The sequence below is a fragment of the Primulina huaijiensis genome, chromosome 6 (genome assembly GCF_012295235.1).
Source record: "Primulina huaijiensis isolate GDHJ02 chromosome 6, ASM1229523v2, whole genome shotgun sequence".
NCBI classification, from domain to species: domain Eukaryota; kingdom Viridiplantae; phylum Streptophyta; class Magnoliopsida; order Lamiales; family Gesneriaceae; genus Primulina; species Primulina huaijiensis.
Genome location: NC_133311.1, coordinates 10,899,146 through 10,920,603, shown reverse-complemented (window position 1 = coordinate 10,920,603; position 21,458 = coordinate 10,899,146). Strand labels below are relative to the sequence as shown.

The following is a 21,458-nucleotide window of genomic DNA, read 5'->3' as shown; positions in this document are numbered from 1 at the left end:
TGCTTCCATGATACATATTAAATGAATAAAGATATTATTGCACGATTAAATGATTATATGACATGATTTCATGAGAATTATATATTTTATCCAAATATTCGATAATATGCTGGGGAAAGTAGACTGGGGACGACCAAGACAAAATGAATATTTTTCAATAAATATTTTCAAGGTTTCTTAATATGATTAAATTTTTCTAAAAATGATAGGGTTCAAATTATTTTACGAGACGAACTCGATTTTATCCGGGAAGCCGGTTTTGGGCAAACGAAAGTCTTTTAAAGTATCAAATGCATTATTTTTATAACTAATTTTTATAAACTTTTACTTTTCAATTAAATAGGTGTTATTGGGCCTAATTTAGCTAGGATGAGTAGGCTTAATTGCTCCTAAACTTGAAAGCCCAAAACCCAAACCCATTAACATGCAAATTAAAATCTATAAAATAGAAACCTAGGCTTTCAAAGCACCATACCAGCCAAAATTTACACACACCACGCACACATATTTTCAAAAACTAGGAGAGGAGGAAACAAGGAGTCTTCGTCGCTCGTCCGTTCTTCTTCGTGCCCCACGCCGACGATCGTATATTCAAGCATTCTAAAACGCAAATGCATGCTTCTAAACTCCCTTGACGCATCATTCAATCCATAATATGCATGTTTTGTTTATTTTGCATGAAAAATATTGGAGTTTAAATTGCTAAACGTTTTGACGATTATTTTTAAAGTTTTGAAAGTTTTTACGTATATATGAACGTGTTATGATTTTCAACGAGTACCTTGTGATGAACATGCTACTTCAACCCCAAGAAAATATTTGAGGTCACCCAAATCTTTTAACTTGAATTGATTGTCCAGAAATATTTTCAAATCAGCAGCTTCTTCCTCATTGTTTGTGGCGATTACTATATCGTCCACATATACTACTAAGGCCAAAAACACATCACCACGACTGCGAACAAACAATGAATTATCTTCATCAGATTGAACAAACCCAATACGAAGTAGCGTGGAAGAGAATTTGGCAAACCATTGTCATGAGGCTTGTTTTAAACCATACAGGGACTTGTGAAATTTACAAACTGTATTCGAAGGTAAAGACTCCCCTTTCGTTGATATCCCAGAGGCAACGACATATACACCTCTTCAGATAAGTCACCATGCAAGAATGCATTATTTAAATCCAGCTGCGTTAAAAACCAACCATGAATAGAAGCCAAGACCAACAAAGTTCTCACTGTTACCAGCTTTGCAATAGGAGAGAATGTTTCAAGATAGTCAATACCTCTTGTTGCGTGTAGCCCTTAGCCACGAGCCTTGACTTATGACGTTCCAAACGGCCATCAGCAAAGAATTTGGCTTTATACACCCACCGCCAGCCTACAACATGCTTGTCAGGTGGTAGAGACACAACAGACCAAGTCCCATTACATTCCAAAGCACGCAATTCCTCAGACATGGCTCGTCGCCATTTAGTTTGAACAACGGCCTGAGAGAAGGTGTTTGGTTTAAAAATAGATGATATAGTGTGTATGAAGGCTTTGTGAGCAGAAGATAAGCGGTGACCACCAAGGGTAGAAGATAGTGGATGAGCAGTACAATTAAAGGAAGAAAGAACAGTGGTATAACAACGAAAATCACGCAAATGACTTGGGGTTTTGAGTGTTCTGTTGGATCGAGTTGAATGAGACATGGCATGATGAATAGAGACAGGAGAAGATTCAAATTGATTAGGTAAAACATTGTCAAAGAAAGAATTCAAATGGGAGGGAGATGACTCACTGTGAAAGGGAAAAATATTTTCACGAAAAACCATATCATTTGTATCAAGAGGCTAAGGAGTTTGTATGCTTTAAAACCCAATGGATAATCCCAAAATACAGACTTAACGGCACGAGGTGAGAACTTAGTTTGATGACTCAAGAGAGTGGAACCATAGCACAGAGAACCGAAGGCTTTCAAGTGGGAATAAGAAGGTGATTTAGAGTGCAATAACTCGAATGGAGTTTTATGTGAAAGTCAAGGAGGGGGGATTCTATTGATCAAATAGACAACAGTTTGAACACAGTCACTCCAATAAACTAAAGGAATGCATGACTGGAAAAGTAGAGCACGTGCCACATTTAGGATATGTTGATGTTTTCTTTCTCTAACTGAATTTTGTTGTGGTCGTTTAACACACGAGTGATGAGAAATGATGCCCTCGCTGCGAAAGAAATTAGAAAAGTCTAGCTCATGAGCATTATCTGCCCGAACAGCCTTGATTTTACACTCAAATTGGGTGGAAATCAATTTCAAAAAAAATGAGAAATATGCTAGAAATATCAGACTTAGCCTTGAGAAAATAAACCCTAGTGAACCTTGAATGATCATCCACAATAGTGAGGAAATATTTATAACCTTCAATACTCAAAGTGAAAAATGGACCCCCAATATAAAGATGTACTAGATCAAACAAATTCTCACTGATCAAATTGTTTGAGATATAAGGTAATCGTTTCTGCTTAGACAACAGACAAACATGGCAATCAAATTCTTTTGCTTGACATAAGAATCAAGAGCTAAGTCATTTCCTATAACAGATAATCTGGAAAAGGATGCATGACCCATTCTAAAGTGGCAAAATTTATATTGGGTTAAAGAAGCATTACAAATAGTAGATGATGAAGAGACACGTGATGCCAAGATGGAGGTGGTTAGCACATAGAGATTGCCAACTCGTTTACCCATCCCAATCATCTTGTTCTCGTTGAGTGCCTGAATTTGATATGAGTCAGAAGAAAAAGAAACTGAGCAAGAGCGACGAGTTGTGAGTGAGCTAATTAACAACAAGTTGAAGTGAAATTGAGGAACAAATAAAACATTCTCTAGAATAAGATCACAAGACAGATGAACTAAACCGATAAGCGTGGCTGGTGCAGTAGAGTTATTAGGTAACGTGATAGTGGAAGCAAGAGGTTCATATGAAGAAAATGATAAAGAACAACAAATATGATGTGTTGTCCCAGTGTCCAACACCCAATCACAATTAAGAATAGAGGTAAAAAAAAAAAAGGAAGAGGATTTATACCACTGAAACATGAAACAGAGGGCTCATGCTGTTGTGCAACTGAATTGGACCCATAGCCAAGTTGGAGTTGGGAACTAAGGAAGGCAATCAGCTGCTTCCAATGCTCAGGGCTAAGTGAATCGGTCAAGCCATTCGAACCTTTGTCACTGGGATAACAAATTGGAATAATTTCAGTAGAGGTAGATGTGGAATCTCAATTTGGTTGGCCCGACTATGGTCTTCACTTTGCTTTCGATTGTAATTGGGGTGACTAGGTGGATACCCATGGAGTTGATAACACTATGCCCTAGATAGTGACAATAGGAACAAACAATTGGTTTATCTTTTTTATCGCCTTTACCATGTGAAGGGCCATTAACAACAGCTGCAGCAAGAGATTGATGCATAGAGAATTGTGGATTAACAGAACCACCATAAGCATCTTTATGTATAGAGAATTGTGGATCCATCATCAAGATTTGAGCTCGTATTTGAGTAAGCCCATTAGAAATTGTAGAACACAATCCTGATTTTGATAGTTCATCCATTCTTTCATCGAAACACAAGTACACACGGAGATCTACTCAAAATTCTTCAATTCATCCCAAAGAGTCCTCATACGAGTACAATAACCACTGATATCCATCGATATTTTTTGTAAACCAGACAAGAGCTTCTTAATTTTAAATATACGTGGACCATTGCTTTGATGAAAGCAATCATGTAAATCAATTCAAATTTCATGCGCAGTAGCGATGTACATTAGACTATCCGCAATTTCTCGAGAAACAGACGAACGAAAGGTGATCTCCAAAAATGTCTGAAAGATGTACAAAGAAGAAAATGAGCAGAAGCTTTTAAAAGCTTACAGTTGACATCCTATTTATATGATATAGAAGAAAACATATTCAAGCAAATAAAAATGTGTAACAACTATTCTAATATTCAGCAACAGTATTGGCCCACGCCTTGACATTATTCTTCTTGTCTAGCTTCTTCTTGATATTATTAATGGGGGTTTTATTGTTACTATTGGTCGAAAATTTTTGGATAGAGGATTCAATGAGACCAGCATATTCACTCACTTTCCAATGCTTTTTCTTCACCGAAGATGCAACAATCGCAGAAGAGGAGGATGAGGACGTGATGATCAGCTTGCAGGGCGTTGGAGTGGCGGCGGCGGCTGTGGCGGTGGGCAAAGGAAAATGGAGGAAGAAGGAAGGAGGAGGAGGAGGAGAGTACCATTGGCACTTAGCTGATTTTCGTTATAAATTATCCTTTCGGCTTTTGGAATGGGAAGCATGACAATTCATCTTTACACATAAAGTTCTATTTTTATTATAATATTTATATATATATAAATCCAAAACCAACTCTATAAATTATAAATGCTTATGGTGACATTCATAAATGTCATCATATTCAATATTTAGTGACATTTAAGTTTTAGTGACACCTCCAACAAATGCCCTCTATTCTAATATCGTCTTAAACTTCCTGACATTTTTTAATGTCATTATAAAATGTTAATGACAACTTCATACGTGTTACTAATTATTCATATAATGACAATTTTAAATGTCAGGAAAACTCATGTTTTAAATACATTTATACATGTCTTGTTATTATAGTAATAATGACAAATTTATATGTCAGTTAAAATCATTTATAATGACAACTAAAAGTGTCGTGTATGTTATTTATAGTGACAATAACAAATGTGAGAATATTTGGGTTGGATAAATATTGGAGGAGGGAAAAATAGATAAAATAAATGTGAAAATAAAAAAACATATTAGATTAGTTATCCTGACATTTTTAATTGATGTCATTTTTTATATGGAGGAAAATAATTATTTTCGTTTCTTCAATATTTATCTCACCCAAATATTCTCATATTTATTTATAGTGACAATTTTTAGTTTTTTAATGATTTTTTACGATGTGGGAAAAATAATTGTTTCCCTCCATATAAAAAATGACATCAATTAAAAATATCAGGATAACTAATCTAATATGTTTTTTTTAATTTTACACATTATTAATTTTTTACAAGTATCATTATTAAGTATTTGTAACAACATTTAATTAAAAGTGTCTACAAAAAAGTGTCACAATAGCCATTTATTGTTGTAAGATAAAAAAAATTGGAAAATTTTAAATTTCAAGATTGTTATAAAAATATAGAAGGTTTTAATAATATCTGAAATATAAGTTTATTAAAATAAAATTTTGTGGTAAAATTTTAAATAAAGAAAATGATAAATAAATATGCAAGTGGTTCTCTGTTCCATATTCTCAAAAGTAGTCAAAACATGCTTAGAAAGGGTATTTGGGAATGCATGATATGACTAGCAACTATCAAGAAATCAGGTGTTTGATTCTATGTCTTTGTCTTCCTAGTTTGAATATGTTACATATAGCTTACTCAGTATGATTTACTTGGTCAGCATGATTTGCATGTTATTACATTATCTATTAGATTTTATCAGAGCACTCTAAAAGATAACGTTCCAATGTAAAATAAATAGTCGAAACCTTTCTATGTCTGCTTTTGCTTCATTATTCATAACATATATGGTTTGTTTCATGTTTAGTATATTCAGGGCTGGAAATATTTATCATATGAGATGGGGTTCTAAACTTTCTTTGATTTTCAAATATTCTGGTCATGTACCTTATGTTATTTTTTTGAAACAAAAAATTTTATGCGACGATTTCATGTGTCAATTTTGTGAGACGGATCTTCTATTTAAGTTACTCATGAAAAAATATTATTTTTTATGTAAAAAATATTAATTATTATTAAAAATATTATCAAGTTGACTCGTCTCACACATATAGATTTATGAGATCGTCTTATGAAAGATTTCGTAATTTTTTTTAATGATAAAAGTAAATACACATTTGCTTTTTTGAAAGGGCATCACATATCGAAAATCTGAGGGACCAAAAATGTTTTTTTAGTAAATTTTTAGTGTATCGTATTTTTCTCAAATTTCTCAACCCGGGCTTAAAAAAAATTTCTATATTTTGAATTTATAAAAATACAAGTTATATTATATTTTCAATTAGAATTGCTATATAAATAAAGGACAAAAAGATTCCTGATCTCGACTGGCAAAACCCTTCCTCTTATTGGGATTCAGAGCATCTTGATCATTGACCTTTCGATTAATTCATGATAAATCTGCTCTTCGCTTCTTTGTTTTCTGTTGTGTTGAATTCTGAGTGACCAGGGGAAGAATGGAGGAATTTTTAGTCGCGATACTGATGATGTTCATGGTTCTATCCTTAATTCCTCTTTATTTCTGGAGACGCCGTGTTGATTCTCGCCTTTCTCATCAGCATGAAGAAGAGCCTCAGGTGCAATTTCATTTTTCTAAGTTGCATGTTACTGGATTTTATGATTAATTATAGGATTTTCGGTAGTATCTGTGTGCGATGACTCTTATCTGTGGAGAATTTGTGGTTTCATAGCTCTTTGGAGTTTGTATTGAATCATGTTGATTTTTTCCGGTTAAATCAGCATTTTACATTTCTTACAGAATGTACAAGGGGAAAGAGTGATAAGGGCAGGTGGGAATACGCGCCGAATGCGCAGAAGGCCGGCTGCTTCTGCTGCCAGCACATCATCAGCCGCAGCAACTGTGGAAGGTTTTCTTCTTTGCTTTTTCTTAGGCTTTATTTGCGTTTTAAATTGTTATTTTGCTTCTGGCTTTGTGTTGATTTCCGTGTTTTAGTGGGAAATTCGATATTTGTCGGACGAAATGCATTTTTCTGGACATGGCTTGCTTATCCGACCTAGTTTATAGTTTTTTGTATTGTCTTATCTCTTCAGTAGTTTTGGCATTTTTACTAAACAGCATATTATGGTTTATTATGGAGTTTCTCACGAAGTGCCGTTACCCTTGCCAACAAAATATTTTTCTCACAAAGCACTACCACTCAGTTTGGATTCGATTTTTGTTTGATGATGCTTATCTGGTGCTGATTATCATGGTTTGTTATACTTATCAACATTGATAGTTAGTGAATCCAAGGTTGGTATTATTTTGTCTGGAGGTTGGCCATTAATTTCTTTGTATCGCGAAATTTTAATCCGACCGACTCACTATGGTGTTCCAATTGAATTGTGAAGTTTAACAAATCAATTAAGTGCTGAAAGGTGAAGGTTTCTTCTAGATGGGGACCATAACTTTGGCTTGTGGCCTCCACAATGTTTGGCGTGGGTCATGTAGAGAGCAATAGACTAGATATCTAAATTTCTGGAGAGTCCTTCCTAGAATTTAAGGACTTGTGTGCTGTTTTCCTTGAGATATAAATTCACACTTGTATAGCCTAGGCCTGTAGATACATCAATAAAGATCAGAAAAGGCATGAGATATTTGCCATAATGAGTGTATGATATCGTTTCTTTTTCCTTACTTTCTAGAGGCTTTGGCATCCTCGAAATTGCCAAAGTTTTTTAAAGATTCTGTTTCATTTGTAAACAGGTAATGTTCTTAAATTGCTATCTGGCGAGTCAGGAGCAGAGCCTATTCTCTGTTTTTTTTTTTTTTTTTTTTTTTTTTTTTTTTTTTTTTTNNNTTTTTTTTTTTTTTTTTGCAGTTTACAGCTTTGTTTGTAAAGAATTAAAGTTAGGTTTTAATTTTACGTTAATATAGAACCTCTTGATGGAAGTGACGACGAACCAGCTGCTGATGGATACTACACTGCAAAAGCTTCAAAGAAAAAGGAAAAGAAACGGCAGGAGCGTGAAGCACAGCGCCAGGTAGAAGTTCTCCGTTGCCTGATTTTGCGCTGCATTAATTTTGTGTGTATGAGAATGAGATGTACTCGCTTTTTAATTAAAATATCATGGCAGAAAAATTAAATGCTGAACCTCGTATATACTGGAAATATTTTTATTTCATAGTGAGTCCAATATGCTATACTGGGTATATCTTGATGTTTAAATATGATGATTGCTTCCCACGTTCAGTAAAATGCTGTGTATTTTCTTGTATTTCTGGCAGCATCAATGTTTCACGTTCTCATATATTGACGTCTTATCATTTTTAATATCTCCTAGGCTGATGAGGCTGCACAAGACTCAAGGAGATCAAAACAAGATCGATATGAAGAGATGAGGAGAAGGAAGGATGAGGAGCGTGAAGCTCGTGAACAGATGCTGGTTAGTCGATCGAGGTTTTTTTTTTACAAGATTATGTAAAAAATTACTGTGATCAATTGTAAAAGTTTTGAGCAACACACATTCAGGAAGAAGAAGCCAAGGCTCAGAAAGCTAAGGAGGAAGAGGTTGCTGCATTAGAGTTTGATAAGTGGAAAGGAGAGTTTTCTGTTGATGCAGAAGGCACAACAGAAAATGAAGTGCAGGATGGAAGCCAGGGTCTGCTGTTTGATTTTGTTGAATACATCAAGGTTGTTTAAGTGCGACCCATTTATTTCTTTATAATTAAGGCTCACTTTTTTTTTTTATCACAATTTCAAGTGCATGATATTATGAATGTGTGGATGTCAGCTTTCTTGATCTGAGGTATATGGCTTCTTCTTTTCGATTTCATGCATCTATCTGACATTCATTGCTGTTAATCATTTGGAGATATGATGTAAATATATGAGAACTACATTGATTGGGAGAGGAGCTGATGTGGTTCTCCTTATTATTTCATCTGATTTTCAGAAGCATAAATGTGTTCCCCTAGAGGATATTGCTGCGGAGTTTAAGTTGAGAACTCAGGTAGCTCTTGCATCCTTTTCGTTTACCCCTTTCTCAGACATCTGAAGATGTCAATATTTTTGTCTGATTGAAGAACACAATATTTGCAATTTGGATAATTAAATAAAGAAAAACTAACTTGTCACATGTTATGTTCATTTAAAAGTTGATTTCAGATCTGTTTGCATGTTTCATTGTAAAACGACAAAAGGTTTATTGCCTCAAACGTTTGAACTTTGGACTGATGCCACTGTAGTTGTCTTTGTTGGCCTTTCTCATGTGGTATCATTTTCTGGATGCAGGAGTGTATCAATCGGATAACTTCTCTAGAAGATATGGGTATTTACTCTTTTCCTCTCGTTCTTGGTACACGAGTCAAACATTTTGCATTGATTTCCACACATGATAGAAAATTGTATATTCACTTTATCTGGCCATCAAAGTTTTGTTCCCCTTTACGGAAAAAATCCCAATTTGAGTGTTTTAAAATATCTCAGGAAGATTATCTGGTGTAATGGACGATAGAGGAAAATACATATACATCTCATTGGAAGAAATGAAAGCTGTAGCTGATTACATCAAGCGTGAAGGTAGAGTCAGCATTTCACACCTTGCTAGTATGTCTAACCAGTTTATAGATTTGGAACCGAAATCCCAGTCAATAGAAGATATTAGCAGCATAGAGGAGGTAACTTTCGATTGATTACTTGAGTATTATGCATCTTAGGACGGATGTAGTTCTCTAGAAGAGAGAAGACAAAGATTCGTTTCTCTCTTTTATATATATAGTTGGCTCGGATGAATCTACTTTGTCCATGAGAGGACTCAGCATCGCATAAATATGAATTTCTGTCCTGACTTTTTATTATTTATTTTTCTTACCTTTATCTACCATTTCTTATTTAGAAGTACAATCACTTGGTATCGATTTTAGTGGGACGCACGTCGTGTCTGGCCGGTGTCGTCGATAGTTGGGTGACTCGATGAATCTTTCTCCTCCCTATTTTCTCAAAACTTTACTAAATTATGGGTCATTGACGGGAAACTGTCTTCCGTGAAATAGTGACAGTTAGCAAAATTAACATTTTTTTAATGAAAAATAATCCTCCAAGCGTTTATTATTTTGGGAAATAGCAACATATTTTTTAAAACAATTACATAATCATCATGAGACGTTGAAGAAACGTTTTTTGGACATAAATTTCATTAATTATGTAGATAAAAAGAAAACCTTCTTTTAACCAAGAAGAAACCAACATCACACACATTACTAGTACAAGACATGGCGAATTTAGCTAAACTATGAGTGACATTGTTGGCATTGTGTCGCATATGGATCACAAAGATGTTTTGAATTTGCGTGATCAATGAACATTCTTGGTCAGTGATGCGACCAGGTGAATTGGGTGTGTGATGGGTGAGCAATTTCAACTGGTCGGACTGTGTTTCTTCAAGAAATGGTTCTCTCTATCTTTTGAAATATCTGCACATTTAGAATCACAGAGATCGGCAGTGGGATAGCCGGAAAACTGCAACTTTGACGCTCAAGTCAGTAAGGTGAGAAAATGAGTATTTTTTAGTAGGAGAATATATCTGAATAAACGAATATCGGACAAACCTGGAATTTATAGGGGGAAGTAAGTGAGGACTTTGTTTTCAGTGTCCAACTGCTACTCATTATGGGTAATTGCCCATGCCCTGCTTACTGGAACTGTTGAATCTGACAACTCATGCCTAGTTTGATCGAGTCACATCATTCTTGCGTGTTTTGAAAGGTCTCCTAATGATAATCAAATCATGGTGTCTCATACTTTATGAGTTCAAACATGACACATTAACCGTAATGCCCAAGAAAACATCCGGGTGGCAGAATTCTACCCGGATTCTCGTCACACGGGCTCTCACCTCCCGGTATCAAAGATCTACCCGAATTCCTATCACCTGGGCTCAAAGATGAACCCTGCCCCTGCTGACTTTCCGGGCTACCCTAAGTCCATATTGGAGATGACCTGGAAATAGGATTTTGCCGGGGTATCACAACCCCCTCTCTCAAATAGTCGGGCTAGAGTTTCACTCGCTGTCCCAATAGACGAGTTATAACGACGTCTCAAATCCCAGTGATCTAGGGCTGACCTCATCTATGACGTACGCCCTAGTATTCGAAAGGTTTAGGTAACGCCTTGAAATCCGCTATTGTCCCTTCACCTTCCTTGTGCAATTTCCGAGGTGCATCTTGATCCTTCGTTTGCCTTTATGTTAACGTAGATTGAGTGTTCCTTTTTTATAAATACCGCTTCTCCTTACTCATTTCAACTTTTCTTACTCTCAGAATTTCCGCTATACGATTTCGCTCTGCTCCGGTACTCCGTTGATCAGATTTTTCAACCACTATGCTCTCTCCGTCTACCTTCCTATTTGATCAGTAAGTTTTTAAATTTTTCTTTGCAATGTCTTCTTCTGCATCTTCTACATCCGGAGCCAACGCCCAAGGTTCGCCGGAATGCGAATCGTCAGCATTGCGCTCTGATTATCCTCTCTTCGCCTCTCCCTATTTTCTAAGAAACCCATGTCAACCATTCTTCTCAAAAAATCCAAAAAACCAAAACCTTCTGAGCAAGCCGTTGGGACTTCCCGAGCGCTAAAAAAGGGAAAGGGTAAGTCTCGCACCACTCATTTCTCTCAGCTCTCAGATATCCCGAGTGTTCCCTGGTTTTCTACCATGGCATTCTGAACAGCTGCTGCTATCCATTGAGTTAATTGTTCTGGATTGACCACGAAAGTTTGCTGGGGTGGATTTCCTTGGAGAACCTCCGAGTCTGAGGATTCCGTTCTAGAAGTCTCTCCGGCTGATTTTCGAGTGGAAACCATATCTTCGTCTTAGATCTGATTTCCCACAGATGACGTCAATGATGCGACCTGGTGAATTGGGTGTGAGATGGGTGGGCAATTTCATCGGGTCGGACTGTGTTTGTTCAGGATATGGTTCTCTTTATCTTTTGAATATCTGCACACTTAGAATCACAAAAATCGTTAGTGGGATAGCCGGAAAGTTTTTCAACGTAGCCATTCTGACGCTCAAGTCACTCAGGTGAGAGAATGAGTATTTCTTATTAAGAGAATATATCTCAATCAATGAATATCGAATAACCCTGGAATTTATATATAGTGGGAAGTAAGTGAGGACTTTGTTATCGGTGCCCAACAACTGCTACTCATGATGGGTAATTGCCCATGTCCTGGTCACTGGCCTTGTCGAATCTGACAATCCATGCCTAGTCCGATCGAGTCACATAACTCTAGCGTGCTTTGAAAGGTCCCCTAATGATGATCAAGTCATGGTGTCCCATACCTTATGAGTTCAAACATGACATATGTACAATAATACCCAGGAAAACATACGGGTGGCAGAATTCTACGTGGATTCTCGTCACCCGAGCTCTGTTATCCGGGCTCTCACCTCCCGGTATCAAAGATCTACCCGAACTCTTACCACCCGGGCTCAAATATGAACCCCGCCCCTGCTTACTTTCCGGGCTACCCTAAGTCCTTACTAGAGATGACCCGGAAATAGGATATTCTTGTGGTATCAGCCAGAATACTCAATGGCATGATTTATAGGTTTAACTGTGCCCAACGACTACGGGTAGATCAAAATATTAGAAAGATTATTCTGCATGCAGAATTGCAGTCCAGTCCGAGTAATATAGCAGTGAGTTCACCTTCAATAACATATTCTGGATGCCTAACTTTGTTAGCCATTGCAACTTTAATCAATGCATGTCCATCTCGAATGATTGCTCCCACTGAAAGCAGATTTTTGCATCATTGAACTCCCCAGTAACATCCAATCAAAGTTGTCCGATTTGTGGCTTTATCCAATTGATTAGCGCCATTATCTGTAGATTGAGGCGGGGATATCTGGAAAACAAGTCGGTATTTGTAGGCCAGCGCTTGAGCCCAATTGACATCAATAGGTTGTTCAAATAATCCCCTTTCATGTTTTCTCTTGCAAATTTCACACCACAAAGCCCAAGTAATTGTTGGTATACTGTTTTCTCGCACCCAATACGCAACGAAAGTTTTATTTTTTTTTAGCTTCGACTGTCGAAACTATCATTGGGTTTCGTATGTTATTTAACATTCATAGGGTATTTAGTTTGTATAACAGTGCGTAGCTGGACTCCAAACTAATCCGAGATTAGCAGAGATGGCCCTTTTTGTATCTCCCTTCGAACTGATCTCTGCCTTTGAACGTGAAATTGGGTCCACGATCAGAGACTTTGTTCTTTGTTTGGATCGCACTAGAAATCGCAAATAATTTTGTGTTGAGACTGGAACGTCCGAATTTCGAAAATCCGGAGTCGGTGTAGCGTCAGCGGGATGATGCGGTGATGGAAGTGTTGGCCAAAAATTTCATCACCGAAATTTTGGTGATGGCCGAAGGTTTATTGCAAGAGGAAGGATTTTGTGAACTTTTGTGTGCCAAAAAAATTATCTTGTTTTGTGCCTCTCATAGTATATTTATAGAGTATGATTCTTGATCCCATTAGAAATTCTTCTCCCAGCAGAATTCCTAATACTTGTCTCACTAGAACTCTTAATTTTCATTAAATAAAATTCTCATATTATTATTATATTACGTATTTATTAACTTTTGATAATAAATGATATATTAATAATATATATACATCTTTATATCTCCATATAAAATATATATATAAACATTAATATATTTGCACATGCACTTTATTACACGAATTGACATATAATTAAATTAAATAATTATTATTTAAATCATGTAATTATCAATTAATTAATTTTAGACTCATCTAAAATATTTTATGAAAATCTATACATATTAGTGTCACTATTATTTAAATCATTTAATTAACTTACAAGTTAATTAATTCTAGACTCATCTACAACATTTTATGAAAATATGTATATATTAATGTCACCATTACTAGTAATATCATTTAATCAGTAAATTCTAAATTCAATAAATAAATGATTATGAAATCATTATAACCTTGATCGACGATCTGATAATGTCGATGTGACAATGATACAAGTCTTGTTCATATTATGAAAATTTAAAATTTCAAAATTCAAAATTTTCACTTACCATATTGGGCAGCTGCAAGTTTAGTGAACTCCTTCACCAAAACAGACAGTTCATGTGAGGCCCGGGGCCGAATAGGGCGGGGGGTGATCGCCGGTGCCATGAGGTTGCACGGACAATGAGCGGCTCCTGGCAGGCTTCTAGGCGGAGGGAACATGAATGAACCGATCTTACACCGGAAGGAGAGGGATTCCGAGACTGTTCAATGTAATGGACTGTACAGTTGAAGAAGGCTTAAAAGATTTGATATATACTACTCATACCACGATGGTGCATCTTCTTTTCGGTAGCTCATCACATAAGAACTCCAAAGTTAAGCGTGCTTAACTTGGGGCAATTCTGGGATGGGTGACCTCTTGGGACGTTTCGTAGGGTGCGTGTGAGTGAGGACATAAGCACGCTGGAAAGACTCGTCTTGGTACAGTGAGGACAGTCGTCGAATCTGGGGCGTTACAGTTGGTATCAGAGCTTACCTCTCCTAGTACGGTGTGGTTCGGGGACGAACCAAGCGGAAGCTGGTGGACATGTGAGGCCCGGGGCCGAAGAGGGCGGGGGGTGATCGTTGGTGCCATGAGGTTGCACGGACAATGAACGGCTCCTGGCAGGCTTCTAGGCAGAGGGAACATGAATGAACCGAACTTACACCGGAAGGAGAGGGATTCCGAGACTGTTAAATGTAATGGACTGTACAGTTGAAGAAGGCTTAAAAGATTTGATATATACTACTCATACCACGAAGGTGCATCTTCTTTTCAGTAGCTCATCACATAAAAACTCCAAAGTTAAGCGTGCTTGACTTGGGGCAATTCTGGGATGGGTGACCTCCTGGGAAGTTTCCTAGGGTGCGTGTGAGTGAGGACATAAGCACGCTGGAAAGACTCGTCTTGGTACAATGAGGACAGTCGTCGAATCTGGGGCGTTACAGTTCCACTCTCATTCCTTAATTAGCAATTAAGCTAACTTTCATTTCTTTCATCTTATAAAATCAATTAATAAATTCTTTTATAAGCATTTTGTTTGATCTCCATTAAACTATTGTCGCTAAATTTTTGTAAGTTCCAAAATTAAGATGACGTAATTCAACTGCATGCAAATCTAGGAAAAATAGAAAATAGTTAATTAAATGAACTTAATTGCTTAAATTAATTATGTTTGATATGTTTATATGGTTAGGAAGTAGTTTTCTACTTGCATGCATAAAACCGTATTTTTAAAAAGTTATTCGAGATGCGATAGAGGAATGGAAACCGATGGTTGAAAAAGAGAAAATATTTTTATTAAATAATTATTTTTAATTATTTAAAATAAGGTTGATGCTATATGATATTTTTTTAAGAATAAGGAGTTTTGAGGTGATTTTATACGTCGAAATGTAATTTTTAACGGTATTCGATTTTCGACGAAAATACGAATTTTTTGAGAACTCGGCTGATATTTTCACGAAATTTCCTAAACGAAATATTTTAAATATACATTAATAGGCTTATTAGACCTATTATACTAGACTAATGGGCTCAAGCTTGCACACTTGCTAATTAATACATAAATAAGCTAAAAACACTTCCCCATTATTTCATAACACACGCCCCCATCCCCTAATCAACAACAACGATGCTCCCCTCCCCTCCACACACACGCACACACGAGAATTTTTAAGGGAAAGCATCGAGGTTATCAGCCTAGGGATTTCTTCGTCGTCGTTTTTCGCATCGTCGATTCGTTTTCGAGCGTAAATTATGCAAAAGCACGCCTTAACTTTCTTTCAAACATCTTTCACACCATATTATGTATATTTGATTAACTTTGAATGAAAAATTTGTAGCGCAAGTTTTAGTTTCGTTTTTATGGACATACATGCATATAACTCATGCTTTGATGATTCAAAACTCTTGTAATTGTTTCTTAAAGGGATTGAAATGGTAGGATCATCCTAAGGGGAGATTTCTAGTAGGTTTAAGGGCCACCAAAGTCATGTTTAAAGGCTGGACAGAAGCTAGGGAAAGCTGTATGAAATTTATTGTGTTTTGCATGAGTAGGGTTCGAGCATGGCCTCCTTGATTGCCCCGGCTTCTAGCTGGGATTGGGGCGCGACCAGGGCTCGTGCTAGCCCTGGTCGTGGCTTGGGCTTAGGAAGAGTCCTAGCATAGCTAGGACTCTTGGACAACAACCGAGGGAGAGCCCCGTAGGGGTAGGGCTCTTCCCACGATTGAGCAGGTGGCTTCGCGCGCCTGCAAGGGGGGTCGACACTGGTTCAGGCTGGCAGCCAAGGGTTAGAACAAGGTCCAGTGAGGGTCAAGAGTTGAGGGTTCGGGGGTGGCTCGGGCGAGGAGTCCTAGGGCAGTAGAAGTCTTGGGCGCAAGGTTGAAGGTATCGCGCGGCTCTCGTGTTCATCGTGCAGGGAGTTGCAGCGAGTTAGGTCGAGTCTAGTGGGTGCACTAGGGTCCATAGGTGGTCTGGGAAGAGTTTGGCTCGAGGTAGCTCGGGCTCGGCTCGAAGAATTAACAAGATGGCTCGAAGGTTTCTACTTATGGTTCGAATGATTGGGTTAATAACTAAGAGGTTGAACCGTGGGTCCACAAGAGTGGCTCATGGCTCAAAAGCGTAAATTAGGCAATAAAAATTCTATATTTAAAATTTGAAAATTTAATAATAAATTTTGAAATTAATTCGGGATTAAAACGCACTACGAATTAATATTTACGAAATAAATAGAAAGCCATGAATTTAANAAAATTAATTCGGGATTAAAACGCACTACAAATTAATATTTACAAAATAAAAAGAAAGCCATGAATTTAAGCTAAATAAAAATATAAAAATTTAATTTAAACTTAAATAATTATTTGGTATGGTCTGGTGTCAACGGAAGTAAGAAAAAGTCAAAATCGAGAAATTTTACGTCTAAGGGTAACACGATTATTTTACACCTGAAAAATAATAAACGTCATGGCAGTGTTCTGAATGCTGTAAAATATGATAATATGCTTATTTTAAATGTGTATGGAATTTTATGATGAAACGTTAACGTTAAAAGATGTGTTTTATGCTTGGTCTAAAGAAAAAAATGATTTATGCATGTTTAATTTTTATAAAGTGATGAAATATGAAATGTTGAAGGAAGTGAAGTAATTGTGACTAATACGATGATATGTAAGGCCAAAGCTCAGTTGACGGGTAAGAGTGTCGCCGATGTCCCCGCCGCCCAGTACTGTGGTTGTACGTAGATGGATCCATCGACCTAAGCTAAAACGAAAGTCACAATTAACGATCTAACACGAACGTCACAATTAACGATCTAAATTCAACGAAAAGGAAAACGTATACGTATATGATGAAATGGAATATGTTTATTTTCACTGTTGTATGCGATTGTATATGTATTACTCGTTATAATGGTTATGGTTTGCTGAGTCAATAGACTCACTAGGTGTGATCGATACAGTGAGCATGTTATTGATGTTGAGGGACTTGATGGTTGATCTTACTAGACTGAAGGTGCACATAACCCGAGGACTAGTGCTAGTTTTCTGCATTTATATTAAGTTTATGATTTAAATTTACGGTAAAGATTTTTACGACTTTTATGATGTTTTTTGAGTGGTTTTGAGAGGTTGTTAGAGTTAGCTTTATTTTGAAATATTGCTAAGTTTATGTTTGGTAAAACGTTTGACGGTTTTATGTTTTAAATTCTTTCTTTTGAATTTTCAAATATAGTTGGTATGTTTATTTTAAATTGATGTCAAAATATTTTATACATATATGTATATGTATTGGCCGAGAGTTTAAATTAAAAAAAATTTATAGTACTTTTAGTGAACGTTTCAGTTGGTATCAGAGCAATGTTCCTGTTAAGGGTTGTGCCACCATCAGTGCTGGGAAGCTCAGTCGTCAAGCCTCAATCTGTAAGTTTTATTGCTTTATATGATTATTATGATAGCACCTGCATGATTACGTGGATTATATGTTTACGTTGCATGTTTAATAGTTTTACGAGGATAAATGTTATATATGATTAAAATTTCTCAAAAATGGATTAGTGTATGCTGTATGATTAAAAAACTCAGATTTAAATGCATGTTGATTACGTTTAGAAATTTGGAAAATGTTAAGATATAATGCCTTCTAGACGCGCACTTAGTACTGATAGGCAAGCCGAGAATGTTGAGGATCGTCATGTGAATGCACCCCCACCTCCTAATAGGGATGTTACTATTCACGCAATAGAGGGCATGACATACTTCTTTGAGCAGCGGTTTCAGCAGGCTCCTAGGTCACATCACGACGTCTATGATCAGTTCCGGAGGCTAGGTCCGAAGGAATTTTCTGGCAACTGACCCATTTGCTGCTGAGTGTTTGATTTGATCACTTGAGGTGCCCTTTTGCTATCTGAATATGGAAGATGTTGATCGTGTGAGGTGTGCTAATTATATGTTTAGAGATGGTGCTTCCCTTTGGTGGAAAAGAGCAGAGCATGGGATTGACTTGACTACACTTACTTGGGTTCGATTCAAGGAAATATTCTATGAGAAGTACTTTACTGCTGACGTTCGAGGACGCTTGAAGAGAGAATTCATGGCTCTCCGTCAGGGAGACACTACTGTGACCGAGTTTGTGAGGAAGTTTGATAGGGGCTGTCATTTTGTGCCCCTTATTGCTAGGAATGCTGCTGAGTAACTTAGACACTTTCTGGATAGTCTATGACCTGCTATACGCCGTGATGTGATGATGATGCGACCCATGGATTATGCAGCTCCCACTGCCTATGCATTTCAAGCCGAGCAAGCTTTGAAAGACATCGATTTTGAGATGCAGCGCAAAAGACAGCAACACCAGCAGAATTCTCAGCCGAATATGAAGCCATATATTGGACCTCTTAGACCTCAAGGGCAGCAAAAGCCCCAAGGACAAGTAAAGAAGCCTGACCACCAAAACCACCACAACCTGGAGTACCGAAACCTGCAGAGAGGCCACTATGCAAGGAGTGCAATTGCTTGCATTATGACAAGTGCATGTGGGAATCTTTTAGATGCTTCATATGCAAAGAGGAAGGACATAAAGCTGTCGATTGCCCAAAGAAGAAAGCACCAACAGTGGGAAGAGCTTATGTTATGCATGCTGAATAAGCTGAGGAGGAACCAGACACGACCCTTATCACCGGTAACCTAGTTATTTAACGTTTTTGTATTGCCCTTATTGCATGAAATGTTGAATTGGTTATTAGAATTGATTTGGGATTTAAGAATAACATATGGAAATTAGGTTGCATGCTCTATCTTAGTTGGAATTAAGAAATTACAATGGAAACCATATGAATTGGACTTGAATTTTGAGACTTAATTATGTAAAGAAGATAATTATTTTCAAAAGAAGTTCTAGGTCTTAAAATTGAGAAAAATCAAAACTTTGGGCATGACTTGATATTTTCGAAAATGTGTGGGATTAAATTGCAATTAATCGAAAACTTAAGGGACTAAATTGCAATTAACCTAAATCTAAGGGACAAAAGTGTAATTTCTGAAAATTTAAGGACCAAAACGCAATATCCAAAAATCTAAGGACCGAAATGCAATTTTCTGAAAATCTAAGGACCGAAATGCAATTTTTCCGAAAATTTTAGTCACTGAAATGCAATTTCCGAGAAATTTAAGGGGCCAAAACCGTAATTTTCGAATATTTTTGACTATAATGCAAATTTTGAAAGAATTGAAGGGTTAAAATGCAACTATTAGAAAATATAAGGGTGGAAATTGTGAATTTTCCTAGGAATAATAGGGTCCAATCAATAATCTTCATAAAATTTTGGGGAAAAAATGATAGAAATTTCTTAATCTTCAAGAAGAATAGATTTAAAAGCATTTTCATCGCATGAGGGATATTCATTCTAGGCGTAGCTACCTATGCACTGCTGGATTCGGGAACTACACTCTTTCATATCCGAGACTTTCTTCAAGCGACTGAATATTATACCTGAGGATATGAGATTGGGTTTCAAAGTTTCTATTACTTACGGTGATCAAATGGTCACTACGAGAAGAATCTGGAGCTTCGTTTATAAAAAGATATGGTTCAAGAAGATCTCATTGTACTCTCTATGCCTGAATTCGACATTATACTTGGCATGGATTGGTTATCAGTGAATGGAGATTCGATATATTTTTGGCAGAGAACAGTGTCTATTCAACCGCCTAGTGGGAAATCTTTTGTCTTTGAGGCGGCGAGGAACAAGCAAATGCAACACATTATCTCTTGTATGTGTGCAAGGAAACTCATGAGACGAGGATGCCAAGCTTTTCTAACATGTGTCACTACAACACATGCTCCTATCAGTCAGAAGCTAGAGGATGTTAATATCTTCAGAGACTTTCCTAGTGTCTTTCTCGAGAACGTTTCTAGCATTCCACCTAACCGTGAGGTAGAATTTTCTATTGAGTTGATGTCGGGCACTGTACCTATTTCTAAAGCACCTTATCGTCTAGCACCTGCCGAAATGAAAGAACTAAAAGATCAAATTCAAGAATTGCTAGATAAGGGTTTTATTCGCCTTAGTTATTTTCCGTGGGGCGCGTCGGTATTGTTTGTAAAAAAAAGGATGATACTATGCGACTCTGCATTGATTATCGAGAGCTGAATAGAGTCACCATCAAGAATAAATATCCTCTACCAAGAATTGAAGACTTATTTGATCAATTGCAAGGAACATCGATATTCTCAAAGATATATCTTCATTCTGGATACCATCAGTTGAAAAAGAAAAAGTTTGATGTTCATAAGACTGCTTTTAGGACTCGTTATGGGCATTATGAGTTTATGGTGATGTCATTTGGATTGACCAATGCGCCGGCGATCTTCATGGATCTCATGAATCGCGTATTTCAGCCGTATCTGGATAAAATTTTCTTATAGTCTTCATCGATGATATTTTGATCTATTCGAAGAGTAAAGATGAGCATAGTCAGTATTTGAGGACACCACTGTAAGTACGGCAAGATAGGAAATTATATGCAAAATTCAGCTAGTGTGAGTTTTGGCTGGATAGAGTGGCGTTCTTAGGCCACATCATTTCTAGAGATGGAGTCGAGGTTGATCCAAGTAAAGTTGAGGCAGTGAAAGAATGGCCAGTACCGAAGAGCGTAACCGAGATCCGAAGTTTCTTGGGACTTGATGGCTATTACCGAAAGTTTATTCAAGGATTCTCATCTATTGCGGTACCCATGACCGTCTTGACAAAGAAGAATGCAAAGTTTGTATGGAGATCCGAGTGCCAAGACATTTTTGACAAGTTGAAGCAAGCTTTGATTTTAGCGCCAGTGTTATCGATGCCATCGTGGCAAGGAGAGTATGTTCTTTATACCGACGCTTCGAAACTTGGTTTGGGCGCAGTTCTGATGCAAAATTACCCCAATCATGACCTTGAGCTTCCAGCAGTGGTATTTGCACTGAAGATTTGGAGACATTACTTATATGGGAAGAAGTGCAAGATCTTCACCGACCATAAAAGTTTGAAATACTTCTTCACACAAAAAGAACTGAATATGAGGCAACGAAGATGGCTAGAGTTGGTAA

The 21,458-nt window shown here is 37.0% G+C and overlaps 1 protein-coding gene across 1 annotated transcript; it reads left to right on the top strand.

Moving 5' to 3' along the window:
* Window positions 1-6,155: 6,155 nt before the first annotated feature.
* On the top strand, window positions 6,156-9,625 carry LOC140978651 (DDRGK domain-containing protein 1-like). Its single transcript, XM_073443846.1, has 8 exons — window positions 6,156-6,417; window positions 6,600-6,708; window positions 7,719-7,825; window positions 8,126-8,227; window positions 8,314-8,475; window positions 8,738-8,794; window positions 9,076-9,112; window positions 9,271-9,625. The coding sequence occupies exons 1-8, from the start codon at window positions 6,298-6,300 to the stop codon at window positions 9,474-9,476; spliced, it is 900 nt and encodes a 299-aa protein (XP_073299947.1). The 5' UTR covers window positions 6,156-6,297; the 3' UTR covers window positions 9,477-9,625.
* The last annotated feature ends 11,833 nt before the right edge of the window (window positions 9,626-21,458 follow it).

Excerpts from the sequence above, each read along its gene's own strand:
- LOC140978651 (XM_073443846.1), top strand. The coding sequence starts at position 6,298 with ATGGAGGAATTTTTAGTCGCGATACTGATGATGTTCATGGTTCTATCC. Across the intron at positions 6,418-6,599 it reads AGCATGAAGAAGAGCCTCAG|AATGTACAAGGGGAAAGAGT; the intron begins GTGCAATTTCAT and ends CATTTCTTACAG. Across the intron at positions 6,709-7,718 it reads AGCCGCAGCAACTGTGGAAG|AACCTCTTGATGGAAGTGAC; the intron begins GTTTTCTTCTTT and ends ACGTTAATATAG.